This window comes from Platalea leucorodia (genome assembly GCF_965183815.1).
Source record: "Platalea leucorodia genome assembly, chromosome: 24".
Classification (NCBI taxonomy): domain Eukaryota; kingdom Metazoa; phylum Chordata; class Aves; order Pelecaniformes; family Threskiornithidae; genus Platalea; species Platalea leucorodia.
The window spans coordinates 237,730-257,674 of record NC_138846.1 but is presented as its reverse complement, the minus strand read 5'-3'; the positions used below and the strand labels follow the sequence as shown (position 1 = coordinate 257,674).

The 19,945-nt window shown below is 41.9% G+C and overlaps 1 protein-coding gene across 4 annotated transcripts in view; it reads right to left on the bottom strand.

Moving 5' to 3' along the window:
* ASH1L (ASH1 like histone lysine methyltransferase) overlaps positions 1-19,945 on the bottom strand; it is a 65,067-nt gene that overhangs the window by 13,359 nt on the left and 31,763 nt on the right. For all 4 annotated transcript variants that reach the window (XM_082333203.1, XM_082333206.1, XM_082333204.1 and 1 more), the window contains 14 exons: positions 18,540-19,281; positions 17,215-17,394; positions 10,257-10,351; positions 7,521-7,594; positions 5,928-5,973; positions 5,601-5,709; positions 5,016-5,222; positions 3,848-3,994; positions 2,767-2,875; positions 2,420-2,581; positions 2,115-2,209; positions 1,703-1,860; positions 583-735; positions 50-104 (listed from right to left, as the gene is read on the bottom strand). In XM_082333203.1, the coding sequence (XP_082189329.1) occupies positions 50-104; positions 583-735; positions 1,703-1,860; positions 2,115-2,209; positions 2,420-2,581; positions 2,767-2,875; positions 3,848-3,994; positions 5,016-5,222; positions 5,601-5,709; positions 5,928-5,973; positions 7,521-7,594; positions 10,257-10,351; positions 17,215-17,394; positions 18,540-19,281 (2,332 nt within the window). The remainder of the gene's footprint in view (positions 1-49; positions 105-582; positions 736-1,702; positions 1,861-2,114; positions 2,210-2,419; positions 2,582-2,766; positions 2,876-3,847; positions 3,995-5,015; positions 5,223-5,600; positions 5,710-5,927; positions 5,974-7,520; positions 7,595-10,256; positions 10,352-17,214; positions 17,395-18,539; positions 19,282-19,945) is intronic.

Sequence of the window (19,945 nt, the reverse complement as noted above, 5' to 3'; positions counted from 1 at the left end):
CAAATCCATTATAGAAAACTAGGGGATGCTCTGAGAAGCAAGTGCTTACTTTTTCTTTGGGGGTAGGTTCAGGAGGGGAGCCGCAAGAGCCTGCCTGGAGGAATCTGTAACAGGAACGCACAGTTTAGCAACATTTACTTGAGTAAACCTTACAAAACCAAGTAACTAACAACATTCAATCTAGGTTAAAAAAAGGCTCTTCTACTATCCGAGGCACAGGGAGTTGAAACGCTTTTGCATTTCTAGAAGTCGGTTGCTGTAATCGGACTACGTGTATCAAAATGGAGGACAGTTTCCTTGCAATTCTGTCAATTGTACCATTTTGCTGAACTACTGAAAAATCAGTTTAAAAGGGTAGCAACATCTGCAGATTCTGGTGGCAGAGGAAGGGGTTGAGGATAAAGCAAAGTGGTTACTGGTAGCAGGAGAAAGGAAAAAAAAAACAAACAAACCAACAAAAAAGGAAGGTTATTTAACACCCTGAAATAAACTGATTTTTTTCTAGTATTGTCTATTCAGAGTCCATTGTTCCACAGGCTGAAAAAGTCTCCATGGAGATTTTTTTAGGAGTGCCACCTTCACCTTTATAGGATATGATGCTATCACATATTTCCTTGAAGATTTGTGCTAGGCGGGCAGCACGAGCCACTTCAATATTCTCTTCAGCTGCAGCCAAGCGTCGTGTTCTCACAGAGCGGGAGGTCTGAAGGGCTGAAAACTGGGTCATGAAGACATCTGAAAGAGGGCAAAAAAGAATAATTATATCTAAACAAAAAATGAGTTAAAGATCAAATTACAGCATCTTTTCTGATCCAGCAACTCCACCACCAATTATGAAAATTAACATGTTTGCTAAGCTACTATAACAGTAAAAGGCTTCAGTTTCATATTCCCAAGTCGGCTCTCACTGCTTATAGCTCATCTAAATGGTTAAGCTGGTTATCAAAGCGTTTTACGTTGCTGGAGCAAATACAGCATGTCATTGAATTCACCCCAAATACTCGACTTCCCAACTTTCACGTACCTGGCAGCGGGGACCAAATCCTGCATGTCTGTGAAGATTATGGGCCTACAAATACAGTGCTATTTTTGGAGCAGGATTAATACATTTTTTCTGATAGTCGTATTTTGCCCCATTCCCATAACTGACTGCATGCCAAAAAGCTTTGCTCTCTAAAGGCCTGAAATCCATCGAATTATGAGGATAAATGACAATTTTCGAAGTCAGCGCAACTGTTTCTGATCTAGGGATACAGAAAGCAGAAAACAGCCCTTCTCTGTAAGGGTCAATCATGGAAAATATTAAATATCCTCCTCTGACCAGGACTTGGGAGACATCAGAGCTGCTGGAGGAACACAAACGAATCCAGCAACCAGGCAAATGGTTTATATAGTACAATCTTCTCATTCTTAAGAAAATAGCATTAAGTGTTTCAGAGGAAATGGCAGAATCCTATAATGCAAAAAAATACAGTGAAGAGTTTCTGTCTTACCCTGCTATGTAAAGATGGGGCATATATACACAAACACATATATAGGTATTGTTATCCGTACAGCATTCCCTGTATGTATTACAAAAGGTGTATGGATCTTGTAGTAACTCTACATTTGATTTATACACAGAGCTTACTTAAACCCTCACCGGGCATGTCATATAGGTTCTCAAAGTAGCAACCTGAGGAACCTCAGGTGTTGGCCTCACCAGATTTAATGTTGCCGTCATCCCGACACATTCCGTTCCAGCGGCTGTACAGCGATGTGGTGTGGATATTGTCGCTGACATGCTTCACCTCCTCTTGTTTTTGTCGAATCTTTTCCCAGTTTCGTACCAAAAATACATGGTGTTTTAGCACAAAATTCCTACAGAAGTTAGAAAAGCATTCAAGAATCACCTTCTTACTGTAAAATTAATTCCTCAATGTGGGGAAAAAGACAGATATTCTGAGGTACGCTTCTGATGTCAGTGGAGAGGAACTCCACCCTAGCTGGTTAAAGGAGAATTAAGAACTGCTTACTCAGACATTTCACGATGCCCTATCTTATAGAAAAAAACAATTTCTGCATTTGCACAACACTCCATTTCTGAGGAAAAACCCACTGAAGTAATTCCTTACCTTTCTCTGTTAGACATGGGCTTCATCTGCAGCTGTGGTGTCAGTCTTGTTGGTGCGTTCACGCTTTCACTGGGCTCCTCTGGCATGTGGCCCCTCTGGAAAACAGATCATTCTGATAGACAGGAAAAACCGTGCCAAGAACTTAGCAAAGCAGCAAAAGCAGTTCCTGAGACAGAACCTGGAGTATTTCCCTGTAGCATTTCTCTGAAGTTTAATACATACAAATACACAGTTTTGCGGTCTGATGGCACAAACTGATTTCCTATTAACCTTTACCCATGCAAAAAGCTGTCTTTACTACTTACTCTCTTCTTTAGTTTGTGCTTTGACTTCCTTTTCTCTTTCGACCGCCCAGGCCTTCTGTGGCTGCTCACAGGCTGATTGTTTTTGCTTGAAAGTCCATTCATTCGCTGACTTTTACCCCCAATTATTCCTCTGCATTTGTCAAAACCACATTTGCAGAGTTGCTTTGGAAAACAAAAAAAAGAGAAATTATTTTAAATAAACCCCAAAACATTTAGATTATCGCTCAATATTATAAAGAACCTGTTCTGTCAAATACAACAGAATCGGTTTTGTTAATCGACCTTCAGCTTTACAGAACTGTTTGTCCTTGGTGAGTTTTTTCAAGGTCTTGCACTGGGATCCTTACCTGCTTTTCAACATTAAATGAATGAAAATTGTAGTCATAAGTCAATTCAGTACCAGCAGGCATGTCTTTAAGCGCATACAATCCAATCCGGTAAACACCATTAACAGACCTGCAGGGAAAATACAGTAAAATATTCCCAATAATTAAAAAGAAAATTGTCTTTATCCACATAGTGGAAGTGTTAGAGACAGGAAACAACACTTCTGCTGTGCCCTGGATTACGCCTGTTCCTTCTTTGTACTGTTCTCTTGTTTATCTCTTACTTTGAAAGCCAAAAAAGTGAATGCCGTATTTACAACAAGTAGGAAGTTGTGCTTCAAATAGAGAAGCTACAAACTATATTGACTATCGCGGCAGATCTACTTAACAACCGCCAAGATTCAGGCCCTCACCCTAAATCAAAAGCTTACCCTGAACATCATACCTCATTTCACAACATGCACTAAACATAATTGCCTCTCCAATTCTTTTACTTACTTTTTGTGTTGCATTTTAAAATCTAAAACTTGATTACTATTGCTTAAATCCACTAGAATTATCTGAGAATCACAAGCTACTCTGCTGTACCACCACCACAGCTGATTCCTATTACGACCATCTGCTATTTCACTGTAAGTTATTCATTACAAATTTCTCAGAAGTGCTTCCTACTAGACTGGCACTGGATTTCTTCTGATAACACAGTACTGATACGACAAAGGGTGTGCCGCAATCAGACTACTTCCCTTGTTTGCCTGCTTTAAAAAAAAAAATATTTGAATTGCTAGAAGGAAAGAACATATACACATAGATTATTCTATGGCATTACCTAGGCTTCAAAATTTGTAGCAGGTTAACAGGATGACAAACAACAATGTTGGATTTGCCTTGCCAGAAAACTTGGATCCTGTCTCCAAAACGTCCAAAGCTTGAAAACTTTACATTACTTCTCTCGTGCAATGCATGATAGTAAATATTATTTACACTGTTCAGCTTGATTCCCCTCCTTATTTTTAGATCAGATTCTCTTAGACGATCTGGTTATCTATATCTTAGTCACTGCTATACCAGTCTTCCAGTAAACAGAATATATTTTTCTTACCATTTCTGCATCTCACAGTTAGGATTACAGCTGTGGTTGATAAAACGAGCCTCATTGCCCATACGATAACTATCTATCACCATTCCACTGTCTAAATTCAGGCAGTAATGATCACTGTGATTATGGTACTGTTCAATCATCCGGTTCCTAGGAAGCAACACAGGAAAGTTATTTGTGATTCTGTTTGTTGCTGCAAAGCAAACAGGGAGTAACATAGTAATAGCGCATTCAAGAATTCTGAGAGAGGGTTTTGAAGAAAAAGCAATTATAATCTTTTGTATTTTATAGAACCGTACACCTAGAGACGGAGGAAAACCATTATTATACCTATTTTTATAAGTCAAGGCCATTGACAGAGCTTGGATTAGAATTTAGAAATTTGCTCTTCTGGAATGCTCCCTTTTGGGTTCTGCAGATTATTTGTATACATTTCATGTTGATAACCTGTGTATGGAAGAGAAAATGCAAGTATACATTCTTCGGTGTGTATATGTATGCATGTGTACAACAATCAGCCTCTCCCTTTCATTATCTGGGACTGGACACGATTTCTGCAATTACATCCATGGATTACAGCTACCTCTTTTTAGCAAGAGAGCAACAGTCACAAGAGTCAGTTGTGTTAGCAGTTATCTCTGTATGAGAAGATTGCATTTGTCTTCCGACGGGGCTTTAAGAGTAGCAAGCATGTCCCTCCAATCTCAATTATCCTACGATGCTACGTAGTTAACAAGACCGCAATTTCTTTCTTTCATTGGTTATTAATGCTCCTACGTGTCCTTTTTTCTTCATACCTATCTGCAAAAGCTCGTTTCCCTTCCTGCCCCATTCTGCCCCTCAGTTCCACCGTGCACAGTTCAAATCCTGCACAGCGCTCGTAATGACACCAAATTCCCATTCACCCCTGGCATTTGGCACGTACAGAGCAGGTCTGGCAGGTGATGCATTCCAAACACTGATCGTTCCTCTCTGTTTGCTTGTGAAAAACTTGGTTGATCAAAAAAGCTGAATTCTAAGCCTTCCTTCTGGCGGCTGATGACCAGAAAAGCATTCTTTTTTCCCCTTACTCTCCCCTTTGTTTCTGTCTAAGGATTTCCCAGCAATGATAATAGATGCTAAAGTCATTTATTGAGCCTTCCACGCTTAAGCAGCAAATAAATATTTCTACCTGAATTCTTGCTCACTAACAACTTCTCCCAGATATTCAATGATAAACTGTCCTGCTTTCAGGGGTTCTTTGGTACGAATACCCCATCCTTTCTCCTCAGCCCGGAACCTTTCCAGGCACTGCACCCATTCATGCCTCTGTATCCGCTGATTACAACACTGTTCACCACAAGGGCAGGTGTTTGGTGAACACTCCGCAAAGATCATCCTAAAACAAAAAAACAGAGAAGTTAAAGGAAGGTGAATAGCATACTTTTAGATATCTCATACTGGGGGGGGGGAGAAAAAATTCCTCTGTTGAACATTAAACAACTAAAATGCTTCTTGTTTTCAAGGTATAATTCACACAAAGATTGACAGCCTGGCTCTCACTGCTATTCGAAGAGCAAAATGGAGCTTTTAATGGGCTCTTCCCCTGAGAAAGAGGTGGAGAAGCACAGTGCAGCAGAAAGTTACTCTGTATGCTCTGTAACCATACTTTTATTACTGGGGTGCATCCAGCACGACGCTTAAGATATTATTAGATAACGTGAAATAGTACCTTTATTGAAATTATCTTATCATAATCACTTAACCTCTTCCTAACCTGTTAAGACAGTCCTCCACACAGCCCTTTCCGTTGTCATCATCTGGTTTCTTACAATTGCAGGTTGTGGCCTCATAGCCAGAAAGAGGCTTGACATCCACATACACATCTGGAGAAAAAAAACAAAACAAAAAAACAAACCCAAACAGGGAAAAGAATTCTTTCCAGGTGAAAAAACAGAACTATTTATCTACATATTTTCATTCCAATTACATAAAGCAAAAAAAGAAGGTGGAATTGTCTTTGGTAGGGTGAAGAGCATGACAGAAAGAAGCGTCATGTGAAAATTCCACAGTTAACACATTTTAGTAATAAGATTGTACTTACTAGAACGGATTTTTTTATAAAGTGGGACATCTGGCTTTTTATACAACTAAAAGGAAGAGAAAGAAAATTTTAATACATTGCACTAAGTGCATCTGTTATTCAAAAGAATCATGAAAATTATGTTCTGTACATAAATAAGAGTTCTGTAATCATTACTAGAAAATACATCTGCATTCTCTTCTTTAGGCTCAGACTACATTAGCAAATAGGTCAAAAAAAAGTACCTGAATAAGTAGAACTTAGGCTTAATGAGCAGTTTTTCTAACATGTTGTTTATTCTTCCCATACTATCTGAACAGAGCAATATGGATAACAGATATCACGAGGACAGACTATTCTGAACAACGCTGTTCTTTTCGATAGTGAAAAGAAGAATAATTATGTACATCTACTTTGGAGAAAGCATCTTTGCTGGAATTACCATGTGCTGACACTTAAAAAAGTGAAAAAGAAAAATTAATGTGCTTATCAAAACTGTGAGTACAGGTAGGAGCCAAGAGAAATGCAGATTCATCTTCTAATTAGAGAAACTTCCTCTGCAGATGGAGATGATTGGAGGGAAAAGGGATGCTTAGATCACATTTCATAACTTCATTTATATTGCATCCTTTCAAACAAGCTTTAAGGAATAATTTCAAATTATTACATATTTCACACACGTTTACTGCATTCAGTAACATATATAGCAGATAGGCACTGTACAAACTACACAACCGGTGTGCAAACAAACCTACTCTGTAAGGGTTTTCAATATTCTAGGTAGATACGGAAAATGTCAAGGAAATAGATCACACGCATTTATTATTTATGCAACTTTGGATAGATAAGATAGGCAAATGTAAGTAATCTTCACTACATGGCAAGAAACTATCCTCAGCTGAAACATCAACAGCGATCGTTACTTTAAGGTTAGATTTTGGTGGTATTACAAAGAGTAGTTGGAGCTACAACCACCTGGGAATTTCTCTTGCTCATTTACACGCTGAAGTTACATGTCTGAGAGCGCCTTCTTGCAGCAGAGCTGGGGACAGATTTACCCTCCAGCCTTAAATCCTGTGTTAAATCACTTGGTGGAAACTTCTCAGGGAAAAAAATATTCCTATTTTTAGGTTTGCACATATTTAAAGCTCTTTAAAAAGAATGCGACTGTTAAACAGTTTCTCTTCTTTCCTCAGTATGAAAATGTCAGCTTGCAAGTGAAAAATAAATTCCACTCTGCTGGGATTGATCCAAGAAAAATAAGGCCTGAAATTTCTCAGCGCTGTTGGCAGTACATCTGAATTCTCCTGAGGCATGTCTAAAACAAGATCATTGCAGAAAGCAGGCACACTACCAAAATAAAAGTCTGCAGCAAAATTAATGACTTTTTTCAGCAGAAACCCATAGGATTGCTATTTTGCAAGAAATGGAATAATGGAAATTATTCACATTAAATACATATGCAAATCCTTTTTTTCCTCATACAGTGGCAGCAATAAGAATATTCATCAACATACAGGATCCATAAACACAGCTTTCATGTAAGAATCCTGCTATTTTCTTTCTAAGACTTCTGATCATAATCTTGGCAACCAGTAACTTTTTATCTTGTACCTGATTGTGTTTCCACTGCCAGAGGATGTCGTAAGGCAGCTGGAAGTCAATTCTCTTTTGTCTGAGATACTTTCCTGAAACAAAAAGGTTTGTAAGTCACACACGCTCATATTCACATATCCCCAAGAGGAAAAAGGGCTGCTCCTAGGCCCGCCGCCAAATTCTGACAGGGCCTCTTGACGGCTGAAAGTCGAAAAGGCAGAAAAGCAGAATCCTCCCAGAACATTTTGTTTGTTAGTGGCAAGCCCAGGGAAGAGCCCTCTGCGATGCTATCTTTTGCATTCTACTCTGTCGTCGTAGTCAGGTTTAAACCCTTATCGACAGGGAGGAAAGCTGCTGCCTAAGGTACGAGATGGTGGCAAGGGGAGCTGCCTTCTGCTCGGGTGACGGAACCTTACGGGCGCTATTGAACTCCAACAGCCACAGTTAAACGCTTCGAAGCCGCGCCAGGAACCCTGCAGGTGTTCAGCCGGGAGATGTCACCGAGCGTGAGCTGCCGAAGGGACGACAGCAAATAACCGACAAAACGGGACACAGCTCTGTGCCTTACAGCAAACACCAGCAGCTTCGGGGCAGGAATCTCAGAGTTGACTTTCTCCTGAGCTTTTCTGCATGCACATAAATACGATGATTTCGCACAGAGAACAAATATGCATTAGAAAAAATCTGTATGCACAATTCATGCAAGATGGTAAACCACAATATTGTACTCAAAGAAACTGAATTAGTTTTGAAAATAGTATCCAAGCCTGTTCCTACGACCTTTACCAGAAAAGACTTAAGAATGAATTCGGACTTGGCAAACACATTGCTACATGTTTCGGAAAGACTTCCAGATGATCTGTATTTTCAGCAATAACTGAAACTCATTTTAGACAGGAGTTACTCCTTTCATTGTAGATTTTGTCTCTATGTTAAAATTTACTGTCAGCCCTAAGCTCTTCCCAAAAGAAGGGAACTGACCCATTACATACTTCGGTAACTAAGACCTGCGGTCTGACACAAGCGCCAAGTTAGTTCTAGCCAGGATTAAAACGTCCTCTTATCATTTTGTTGGAATACTGTGTCACACAATGGCAGCGAGAAGAGTGACTAAGGATGAGGCGTCACTCCCGCGTCTGATTTTCCCAGCTTTTCTAAATGGTAACAAGTGCCTTTACGTTCCTCCCGCAACAGTCTGTGGTTTCACGTAACTTCACACGCATACCCTCACCACTGGAAAACCGAAATTGTAATGTTTTCCTTACAATTTACTCCTCAATTACTTTTCATTTTCAATGCTTTATTCATCCACAGCAGGTTCCAGGAAAGAGATAAATCTGCTGGGAATTTGCTTTCACTTCTATGACCTCAGCGGGTGAAACAAAAGGCTCTTTCAGGTGCCCTGGCACCGTGCCTGGAGCGCACGGAAGGTCCCTCCAGCCCTCGTCAAGTGGGCACCAGTGCAGTCATCTGGCCTAAGCCTCGTAGTTCTGCTCTGCAGTTAAACCACCGTCCCGCTACCTGACACAGAGCAATCGAAGCAGCTTTATCTTCAATGCAGGAGCTCGTTTGTGTCTGCTAACACAAACAAACGTGGGGTCGGGGCCTCGTGAACAGAAAAGAGAACAGGATTGTGGCACTGTAGCCTGAACCTGAGCATCCCGACAGATGGTTTGGTCATGCAACAGAGTTACATGACCCAATTCAAAAAGGAATTGAGAAAGGTCATGTTTTTGAGAATTTAAATTAACACCTTCGGTTCTGAAACCTGGTTTGCAGTTTCTGATTCACACAGATCTGTCAAACTCGTCACCTGCTATTACCTCTCTGTGAAAGTCAAAGTTGTGTATGGAGCAAAGAAGTTCGGTTAAAGAAGACAAACGAATTAAACGTTTGCATTTGATGGGACAAATATCCCTACGGAATGAACAATGTGGAATGTCCCAAACTCTCTTTGCATGACAGTACCTGAAGTACTATCACAGCATTTTAAAAGTTGAAACAATTACCTGAAAAATAAATCAATCTTGGTTTGTTCTGGGAAACGACACGAGCTGCAAAAACATTAGTCTGGGAGCTCACGGCCAACCCCTCCGGGCCGTCCAGTCCACGGGACTGGTCTGGTGAACAGCATCCTGGAACTCCACGAGCTCTAAATGCTCATGCTAGCCTTAGGTCATGGCTTCTTTCTGCAGAAGGCAAAGAGAAGCCCTAAACCTCATTTCTGTTCTACCTGAGACCTGAAAACAGGGATGAAATAAAAACTCACTTTTCTCCATGCTTAAAGACAGGCATCATTAAGTGCATGGGGACATGGGGGAATTTATTATTGCACGCTTCGCTTTTGAGATTTAACAAGCGGTCAGAATTGTCTCTGGTTATTCTACTGGAATATTAGTTTGAAAAGGGAGACTACTGTACTGCATTTAAGCAGAAGTATTAATGGCAGTTAAAGCAGGTTTTAAACTAGACTGGTATTTTCTTATGGTAAACAAAAAATGAGAAGAAAGTTCACGTAGCAAAAAAAAAAGCCTCTCTTGAGTAAACCTTTTGCACTGAAGAACACAGACAGATGAGGATGACCTTTGGCAAAGTTCATATGCTGAAAGACATGAGTAACCTGGCATGGTGACAAAATAAAAAAAGGAAAAAGGGAGAGAGGCAGAGAGATTGTGAAGTCCAAACGCACTACTTCCATGTCACCTAAGGGTGATACGTGTTTCCCAACAACTAAAACACACATGAAGTACCCACCAACGTGAATAGGGGCTGGAAACAATCCATGCTCGTGCTCTCCAGGAGTGTACTCGAGCTTTTCTTTCTTTAATTGTATGAGGCGGCTCTTCGGACTGTGGACAAAGCAACAGAAAAAAAAATCAGAATGAGGAACACCTGTCATTTGCAAAAAACACATTTTGTTTTAATCAAGGCACGAATACCTACAACATCACGCAAGAGAATACGAACAGAAATGGCCAAAACAATTGATTTCCAGGTTGCTTGCCAAATACACTTATCACATCCATTTCAAAACTCGTGATTTGATTTTTCTCTGTAACTACTATTGAGGCTACGCCTAATGGGACACCATCAACTTTAAATTCCTAGTATGTGGTATATAAGTAATAACTAAGATTACAAAAATAAAAGATCAACAACTCATATCCGATGTTGTTTGCTTAGCTATTTGACATGTTACACACGTACAGTGCCTGCCCTCCTAATTTGCTAAGAGCAAACGTTCATGTGCTACTCCTTTAGAAGGCTGTTCATCCAGAAAAGCAGGAGAAGAACGGAAACCAGAGTTAAAAAGCAACGAGACGCCCCTTTTACAGAAGGAAAAAATAGGAATATGAAATAAGAATGGGTGTACGGGTCAGGCAGATGTCAAACTACCTAACACAGTAACCTGTCTTTGATAAACATTTCCTTTTGGCTACTGGCAAAGCATGGAAAGAAAAAACTGATGTGGTTATATTTAGTACTGCAGCCCTGCAACATTCAGAGGAGACGTCTAAATGTTAAATATAGCAAAGATTAAAATTGTATTGAAGCCTATTAAAGTTTGTACTGAAGTTTTTTTAAGGGGTTTATTAATAACCGGACACACACCTGAAAGCTGACTCAATAAAAAAGTGATATTGTTTAACCGGTGAATGGAAAATGCACGTTAAAAACAAATTTTGAGATACAGATATCAACAACCGAAAATAATTACTGAAGAACTGAAACAGAACTGATGGATTGCAGTAACTTGTGGTTCACATACTCTTCTAACACTTTCTGGATTTCTGGTACTTACTTCACAAGTATAACAAGTTACTAAATTTTAGTGAAATAAAAGCTAAGGCATACTGCTGAAACGAGGGCTCTGTTGAGCAAACGCTGTACATGCTCTTCGTTAAACAACTCTCCTTTGAATAGAGCCACATGGCAGGGCTCTAGTTCTTACGATACTTAATGTACACAGGTGGCCACAGAGCCATCCCAACCAAAAAGCAGTAACGTTCTCTCAAACGATAAAGGTTATGCTTTTTAAACAATATGACCCTGTTTACTGATGGCAGGAATTAATTTCCTTTGCTTTGGCAAAGAGACAGCTCCTTTGCCCACCAGGCAAAAATGATATCCTAGAGAGGATTAAAAAACCAAAAAGCACAACCCCCCAAAACCCCCCAAAAAACCCCCCAAGCTCCAACTCACGTCTTCTGTCCTTTCGCGTTGTGCTGCACTGAATCGCTAAGACTTGCAAAGAAAGGCCATAAACGAACTACTTACAAGACCTGGAAAGCAAGTTCTTATCAAGAGGAAAAGGAAAGGTATTTTGAAAAGGCAAAGTGTGAACCTCCATTTCCAAGAGGCAAGCAAATCCTTAACCCAGAGGCAGCGAAAAAAGGAAAAACATTCAGTAGAAAGGTGACTTAATTCAAGCCAAATGTGCACCCTTTCACACCCACGTATTCAGTGTAAAGGAAGCCAACGGAAAAATAAATTACGGTAAATAAACTGCAAGGAGGAAACCAGCGTGGAAAGGAAATGCAGAAGGCAATTACTGAAAAACACAAAATATAACATGAATTTCTTCAGGCCCTGCAGACACACCAGTCTTAGACCTCGTCACAAAGAAAACGGGAAAGCACCTACTCTGTTTTCCTTTCAAACACAGCGCTGAAGTATTGTTAGAGACGTGTAAAAAATCGTTAGGGCAAAACAGTAAGCTGAACAACGGCCATCCATAATTATTCATGAAAAAGGGAATATACTAAAATAATCAAGTATAAACAATACACACAGTTTTATAAATACCATGCAAAAAAAAGCGCCTCATGAATTAAAAAAGGCCTCTCTACACGATCAAGAAAAGGTCTGTATTAACAGGCCCACATATTCCCACTAGGAAGATAATGAGCTATTTTAGGCAGGCAATAAAGGTTTTAGTTTTGTGTTTAGCTGCTATCTTTATGAGCAGACCGCTCCCTTTCCCTTTGCCGAGGCATGCCGATAGCCTCGCAGCAGCTTAAATTCGGTGTCAGGGCCTGAGTGCCACCAACACGCCTTTACGACCCCGGGCAGCCTCACGGGGGGCTTCCCCCCACCCCTCCTGCCCGCGGCCTCGCAGACCCGTTTACGCTCAGCCCTGGACATTCGGTCCCTGCCTGGAATTGTGGGTGCCCCCACCTCCAGCTCAGCCACGGGAGCTGTGGATCTGGTGGCTGAGCCATGTGCTGGCTTCCTGGCTTGGCCCTGGACCTGCCTGGCAACCCTGGCCTGTGTGCGACCCCGGCTGCCATCACTAGACCTGGCCCTGACCTGCAGATCCACCTCCCCACTTAACCTCGGCCTGTGTCCGACCCCGGTTACCATCACTAGACCTGACCCTGACCTGCAGATCCACCTCCCCACTTAACCGTGGCCTGCCTCGTCACCACAGACTGCTCTGGCAATCCCGACTCTTGGCTGACGCTGGGGACCACCGACCGGTCCGTCCGACTCGCCTCACTCGGGGCTGTGGGACTGACAACAGGCTTCCTTTGCTACTGCTCGGATTGCATTCTGTTCGTGTCATTTTTTAACGAAGCTGGAATACTAGCTAGCTACACCTCGCTACAGATGGCGCAGGTCGCAGGAATTCCCAGGACTAAACCGACTGTCCTTGCGGTCTCCTCGGATCAGCCGACTCTGCGCTGCTATCAAGGACAAATACCCGCTCGTTTTCATACCGTGCTCCTTAAGACGTTTCCCTCAATAAGCAGATAGAATGATTGTTGCGGTTGAAAACCAAAAGACCTCTCCAGAAAGCCAGGACCACTCCCTCCCCCTTTCAAGCAAGCCCGTTAGAATAGGGTGAGACCTCGGCAATAATCGCAGAGAAATGATACCTTCTAGCGTTTCAGGTTAGCGTACTTTCAACAGTAACCCGGAGGAGTACATTTCTGATCGCTTGACAGACTGAAACATAAGCCTGGCTCCATAAGAAATGCTTCCCCTCTCTATAATCTGCTGCCTAAAGTTGTTTGGTTCAGTTTCTGTGGGGACAAATTTAAAACACCCATTTTGTAAACAGTCCACTTACCAACAACAGACTAACCCAGCCTGTCTTTGCGAGCTCCCAATAACAGAGCGATGGCGAAGTGATTTTTTTTTTGCTGAAGATGAGAACACTTTGTACCATTCTGCAAAGGCTGAATGTCAGGCTTAGTCTCAGAACATCAGTGTAAAGTCTCAGGCAAATTAAGAACGGAACAAAGACCAGAACCACAGCCGTCCTTCCCGTACCTCTGTTTCTCTCCATCCCTCTCCTTCCTTTCTTTCTGATGCTGTTCCGTTTCTGTTCCCCCTCGCCAGCTTCTGGGGTCTTCTCCCTACACTCTTACCATGTTGGCTGGGCCTAGTTCTCTGTGGACTGCACAATTACATTTTTGAGGCGTGAAGCCCAATCTTCTCTCCGAGACCATAGTCTGACAAACATTTTAAGTCAGTATAAGCTGGCTTTGATGCTCCCCAGCTTCTGCTGGCGTAACTGTTGGTATGCCTGCAGGGTTAACTGCACCAGGAAGCCTAGATTTCACCTGAATCGCTATCCCTGCCTGGGTGGGACACGATGGGACAAAGGAAGGGACAGCACAGGGAGAGGAACAAACCGCAAAGGTGAGGAGAAAGTAAAACTGATTCTTTTAGTGCAATCTTAGCTTATGCTAACTTAAAGCATTTGCTGAACTGCAATCTTAGACCGTCATTTTAATTCAGCTGGCTGATTTTTCAATAGGTTTGCTTCTAAAATGTTCAATTACCTACGCTGAGTCACCCTGCAGCGCCACAAACTCTACCATCAGCAAAACGGAGGCACTAGGAGCAGCGCGCCTACGCCGCGCCCCAGAAGAGCAACGGGCCTGCACTGAACGACGCCGTCTGCGCGACCGCAGCCTCTGACCGGCTGTGGACACCCAGCGACGGGCGAGACGCAATTCAGTGCTGATCGCAGCCAATTCTATAGATTACACTTTTGCAATGAGGACTCGTGTTTGTTATTACTGATACAAATCATACATTAAAATAGTCTATTTCCCTAAACAATATACAACATTTCGATTAATTAATAATTTACTGATTATTATTACATTTCTTCGGCGAACTAGATTTTGTGCTCCTCTAGGAAAGCCACTGCTGGGTAAATAGATAACGACTCCTGTACAAAATCTTCCTTTGTTCTCAAAGCTGCAGTCTTGTGCAACCAGACGCTGAACTTCTCTTCTGCAAAAGATCTGTGTAATTCTTCCAGCGGGAGCTGAGGATTCTGGAAAACTTGTGGAGGTTAACGTCAGATCAGCTAAAGCTGTCTATAAAATTACATTTGGAAATTGAGGTAGAACTGAGACTGACTTCAGAAACCATTCCTTTCATTCTTAGTGCACTTGCAAGGAATCAAAGGCTGAGCTTGCTTCACTGTGTTTTATTAAAGTTTCTAGATCAAGGTGGGCTGGAATGAAATCCTGTTGAGGCAAGTTGCACAATTCAAGGGGCTGCAGAGAAATAACGCAGGCTTCTCTCTTTGAGCAGTAGACTAAAACTGGCAAGGACACGACAAACATTTTCTGTGCTGTTGTTTAGCAGTCGGATGTGACTGATCTGGAGAGAGGCTGTAAATTGCACCAGTAAACCTCAGGAAAACTTTCACTACTTCCTATGTTCTAACGACGTGTAGGAAGTATTTAAGAAAGATCCAACAGAGTAGGAAACTGGTTTTTAAGGCAGTGTCTGCAATCGAACACCGCAAACAGAAATACAGAAAAACGGTGAGCACACCACCCGCTAACAGAGAATGCAGAGGCTGTTTTCACGGCGACAGTGATAACGCTTAACTGTACCATCACTAGAGGGTGCCGTGCGATTACAGAGCTGCATTTTTGTTCTCAACTAAGATCATGTTTTCATACTCGTACAGCAGGAAGTTATATAAATAACAGGATAACAACACGAACTTCTGCTCTCCTCTTGCACTGACATATGTCTGACTGCACAGAACTGGAACAGCAAGTTACATCAGCAGAAAATTTAATTATAAAAAAGTTACTATTGTTCTGCTGACTTAGTCTGCTGAACCAATTTAGTAAAGAAGAGACCCAGGGCCAGCATGAAGGAATAGTGGGATCAGCCCTTCAAGCTGCACCTTGCCGTAAGACAAGACACCGAAATCAAGGCGGCCACAGCTGTGTCCTTGCCCAGCTATGCGTTTCCATGCCTCGTTTCAGTGGCAGCGTTCAAACAACCATGCAGAGAGGCAGTTCAGATCGCGTAGGCAGCGTTTGCTTCCTTGGGAAGGTAAGCTTTCCTCAGTGTTCTTAAGCAGCTCATCACAAACATCGGTATCAGTGCAAGGGAAGAACTCTGCACGTGGAGCAAGAGGCAAAGGGGGAGGCCAAGTCAGACGTGTTTAAGCTTCCAGGGAGCTGCAACAAACTGTGATGGGAGAGGGAGGGTCGTGAGTAGAGCTCAGCTTTGTCATGGCCTTCTCCAGGGTGGTGAACGTGATTCCATCATCATCCACAATGCCTACAAACCTTGACTTTCCCCTTCTGTATTCATACAATTTTTCAAATGACATGTTTGCTTACTGCCTATGAAATAAAGGTCCACCCTTGGCTGACTTGGTCTGGCAACGTAACTAATATTTTATAATAAAGAAAAAGAGAAGATTCTCTCAGGTCCCCTCCTAAGGCAACAGACCTAATTTTTACAATAGAATATTTGAACGTTGCATGACTGTGTATCAGTGAGAGAACATCCAAATGCTGAAAACTTTAGCACATCTGCTTTCCAACTATTAGCAATGCAAGCAGTCTCACTTTGGTCAGACCTATATCTTTGTTACTTCCTTAGAGCCTTGATCCTTTCAACGATGCCTTCATTCTACTATGGAAAGAGAAGATGCCAGGAGCAGCTCATACGCTATACTAGCGGTCTCCCAGTGGTCTCTGTAACATTTTTACGCGGTCTACAACATAATGAGAAGGTGCCCAGTTTTCCCTCTTTTTAATCTGCCAGATCACATTATAAGACAAGTGCAAATTCTTGACTTCAACACATTTGTTCAAATGGCTGCAGAAAACTGCGTAACTACAAATGGAAGCAGAAGCGGGCCGGTTATCAGAAACAGGAGATGTCCGCTTTCCAATGTACGCTAGGTTTTGAGCCAACCAGTGAAAAAAATAAAATAATGCTGGATTTTTACTCTAAACATCTCATGGAAAGTGAAGGAGATGAACCTCACTTAACTGTGAAATGAACAGAGTGCATATCTGACATTCTTTCACGCAAGAGATGACCAATCGTCATCATTCAGTCAACAAAAACAGAAAACTCAGGGCCCCTTTTATGCAGACACTGTCCTCAGTACCTGAACACCTCAAGCTCTCCCAGCACTTTTACTGCCGTGCTCGTTAAGACTGTCGAACGAAGCTCTCTTACCTTCTTCAAGGTCGATACTCAGAAACACTTTCAGACTGGTGGAGGCTGCTTTCTGACTGGGGTTACATTTTAAGTCTTCACTGGGTCAGACTCTGATAATTATCATGCATGTAATTTTTCACAGGCTTGAATTAAGTTGATGGTTTTATTTCAGCTATTCATTAGTAGCAGCTCTTTATGGCTCTAGTTGAAAGGAGATAGTTTCCACTGGAATATCAGACAGCAGCTTTTCACTGGGATTACTTACTCTGTTGTTTTGTACACATCAGAGTAGAGCCCTGCCTTCTGGTACTTCTTCTTTGGAGGTCGAGGCGCTTTTTTCTCACGCTGGGCTAGAGAAGGCAAAGGCTGTTCAGTGTTCTCAGATTCATGCGGTTTCCCAAGGGCATCATGCGGACTCGGAGGTTCAGCTACTGTCTCAGAAAAACTGGAAGGAAAAGTAAAGATTAAAAATTATCTTATCATATTTCTTACCATAAAGATTATCTCGCCACATAATGATATTCCTCTCCATAATCTGGTCAGCAGAAAAAAAAAAAGTCCATGTTTCTGAACTACGAGAGGTCTCAGCTATTTAAAAAAATGCAATTCCATGATCACGATCAAGTGGTGGTTAAGCATAATCATAAGAAATGTACGATCTTTTTATATTAATGTTATTATTAATTATTACAAAAAGAATGTTGTTTGTACTGCTAATGTTTATCACTGGAGCCTCAGTTGAGTAATTCAGAAGGTGGCTTATGCTATCTGCTCTTGTACTGTAAAAATACTATGTGGCAGACCTTGTCTTAATCTTCAGGAGAGCCATACAATGCACCCTTCGAACATGCGGTCCCAGCAACATTCTGTGAATCTAAATGCCTACAGTACAGTATTCCTTTCTGAAACACAAACGGACGGTTATTTTTCAGAACTATTCTGAAAACACACGAAGGAAGACTTCTGGAGGACTTTGATCTGTTTGCATTGATGGCTTTGGGGATAAGCATGTGAAGATTAGACCAGAGACAGATTTCTGGTGTGGCCCTTCACTAGCCCGTGACTGCACAGGTGCACACCTGAACTCCTCCTTGCTGCTTTGGTTTTACTCTTTCTTTGCTGTATATCAACTGATCTCACCTGACATTCTGTGTCGCTTTTAAGTATTTGTTTGTAATGCATCTGAGTCACACTCTTTAAGATTCCCACGGCACACGGAGCTCTTGCAGTTCCTTATTCCATGCATGATGAAGGAACAATCTTTGCTATGATATCTCATCAGTAAACCTGTTACCAACTCATTAAAAGTATTCTTCACCAGGACAATCATAAAACTTGCTTCACTTGAGACAGAAGCACAACACCAGCAGTTTTAGATTACCTGAGATTCCGTCCCATTTTGGGGTGTCTTCAGTAACAGAGGAAGACCCCGTGCATGCTTAAAACTGACATGTTCGCTCCCTCTAAACTGAACTCTGATAAAACCCAATGTAACAAGCAGAGCTCATTAGAGCAGGACTCCTTCATGGCCTGAAATGCTACAAAATCAACAATGACTATACCGAGGGTACAAAATTGTAAGGGAATTACCTCTTATTGCTCTCCTGTTCATCTTCTGGTAAAGACTTTTGTCGCTTCCTGGCCTGCTCCTCTGCAAGCCACCTCTTTCTCTTCCAGCCTTTTCGGTGATCTGTATTCAAGTTCACGCTTTGCACTACAGCTTCAATCACATCAGTGATGGTATCAGGTCCAAGGTGTAAGGGACTGCTGCTTTCTTCTCTTTTATCTAACTCCTGACTGACCAGTCGAGCCGCCTGGAAAGCCTGCATTGAAACAACAGCCTGCATCGGGTATTTGCGGGGCCTACCTGGCCTGCGCTTCACAAAATTATTCCCTGTCCGTGACTGCCTTTGCAGCTTTTTGGCTTTCAGAATTTTATTGACGTGGTCAAGATTTTTTTTTGTTGCCAAGATCTTGTTATAATTGCACATTTTCCTAGCTTGTCGCTGCATGGCTTCAACCACACTTCTCTTGAGATGATGTGGGGAATAGGTGTTTGGTAGTCTGTCTGACAGAAGCGAGATACTATCGCTGCAGGAGCTGCTGGGAATTGCTGGAGCTATGAGGCTGTCCTGTTTCCCCAGACCTCTCTCCCTGTTGTGGTTTCGAGCAGGACTAGCTGAGGGTGGAACAGACACATTTGCAATGACTGCTTCTAAGGTTTTGTCCAAAGTAGCCTGGCCTTCGTGTTGTGCCATGCGCTGCAGCAAGCTATCCACCGAATCATCAACAGCCGTTGCCAGCCTCGCTCCCCGCGAAGGTACTCCGATCACTGCAAGACAAACACACACACACATACTGAAACAGACCTGAGATGCAATCAAATGAGGCTGCAATTAAAATACGATAGTTGGATAGGCTGACAGCCTTTTATACCCTCCAATTGCCCAGGACGTTCAACGACAAGACACCAATTTCTGTAACACGAGTTCTAATGGGAAAGGGACCTCACGACGCAAGTAAGTGGAAAGTCTACATTTTATATCATCAGTTTTAACATACAATTATTTTCTCTGTATTCACACGCAGTCCCCCACTTCGAATAGCAAAGAGGAATGAGGGCCTTCATTCCCTACGTAGGTACAGTCCAGAACTCTTCTCAAGTTTCTTTCTATTCAACACGAAAAGTAAGAAACCCTCTGTGCACAGAAAAATTAAACACTGATAAAAAACATGAGCAGCACCTGAAATGTTTTTAAACTAATTTTTCGTAGTTTGGAAGGACTGAAACAACTTTTTCACTGCTCTTGCAGTTTCTTTATCAAAAAGACCAACATAATGATGACAGAACTGATGGCAATAAAGAACAGGCTCGGATAAAGGTAAATCATATCTGGACAAAAGAGAAAGGCTAATTTACACAGGAAGTAAAGTTAGACCTCACTTTTTAAACAAACTGTTATATGCTTTAGAGCTGCAGACTGGTATTTGAAAAA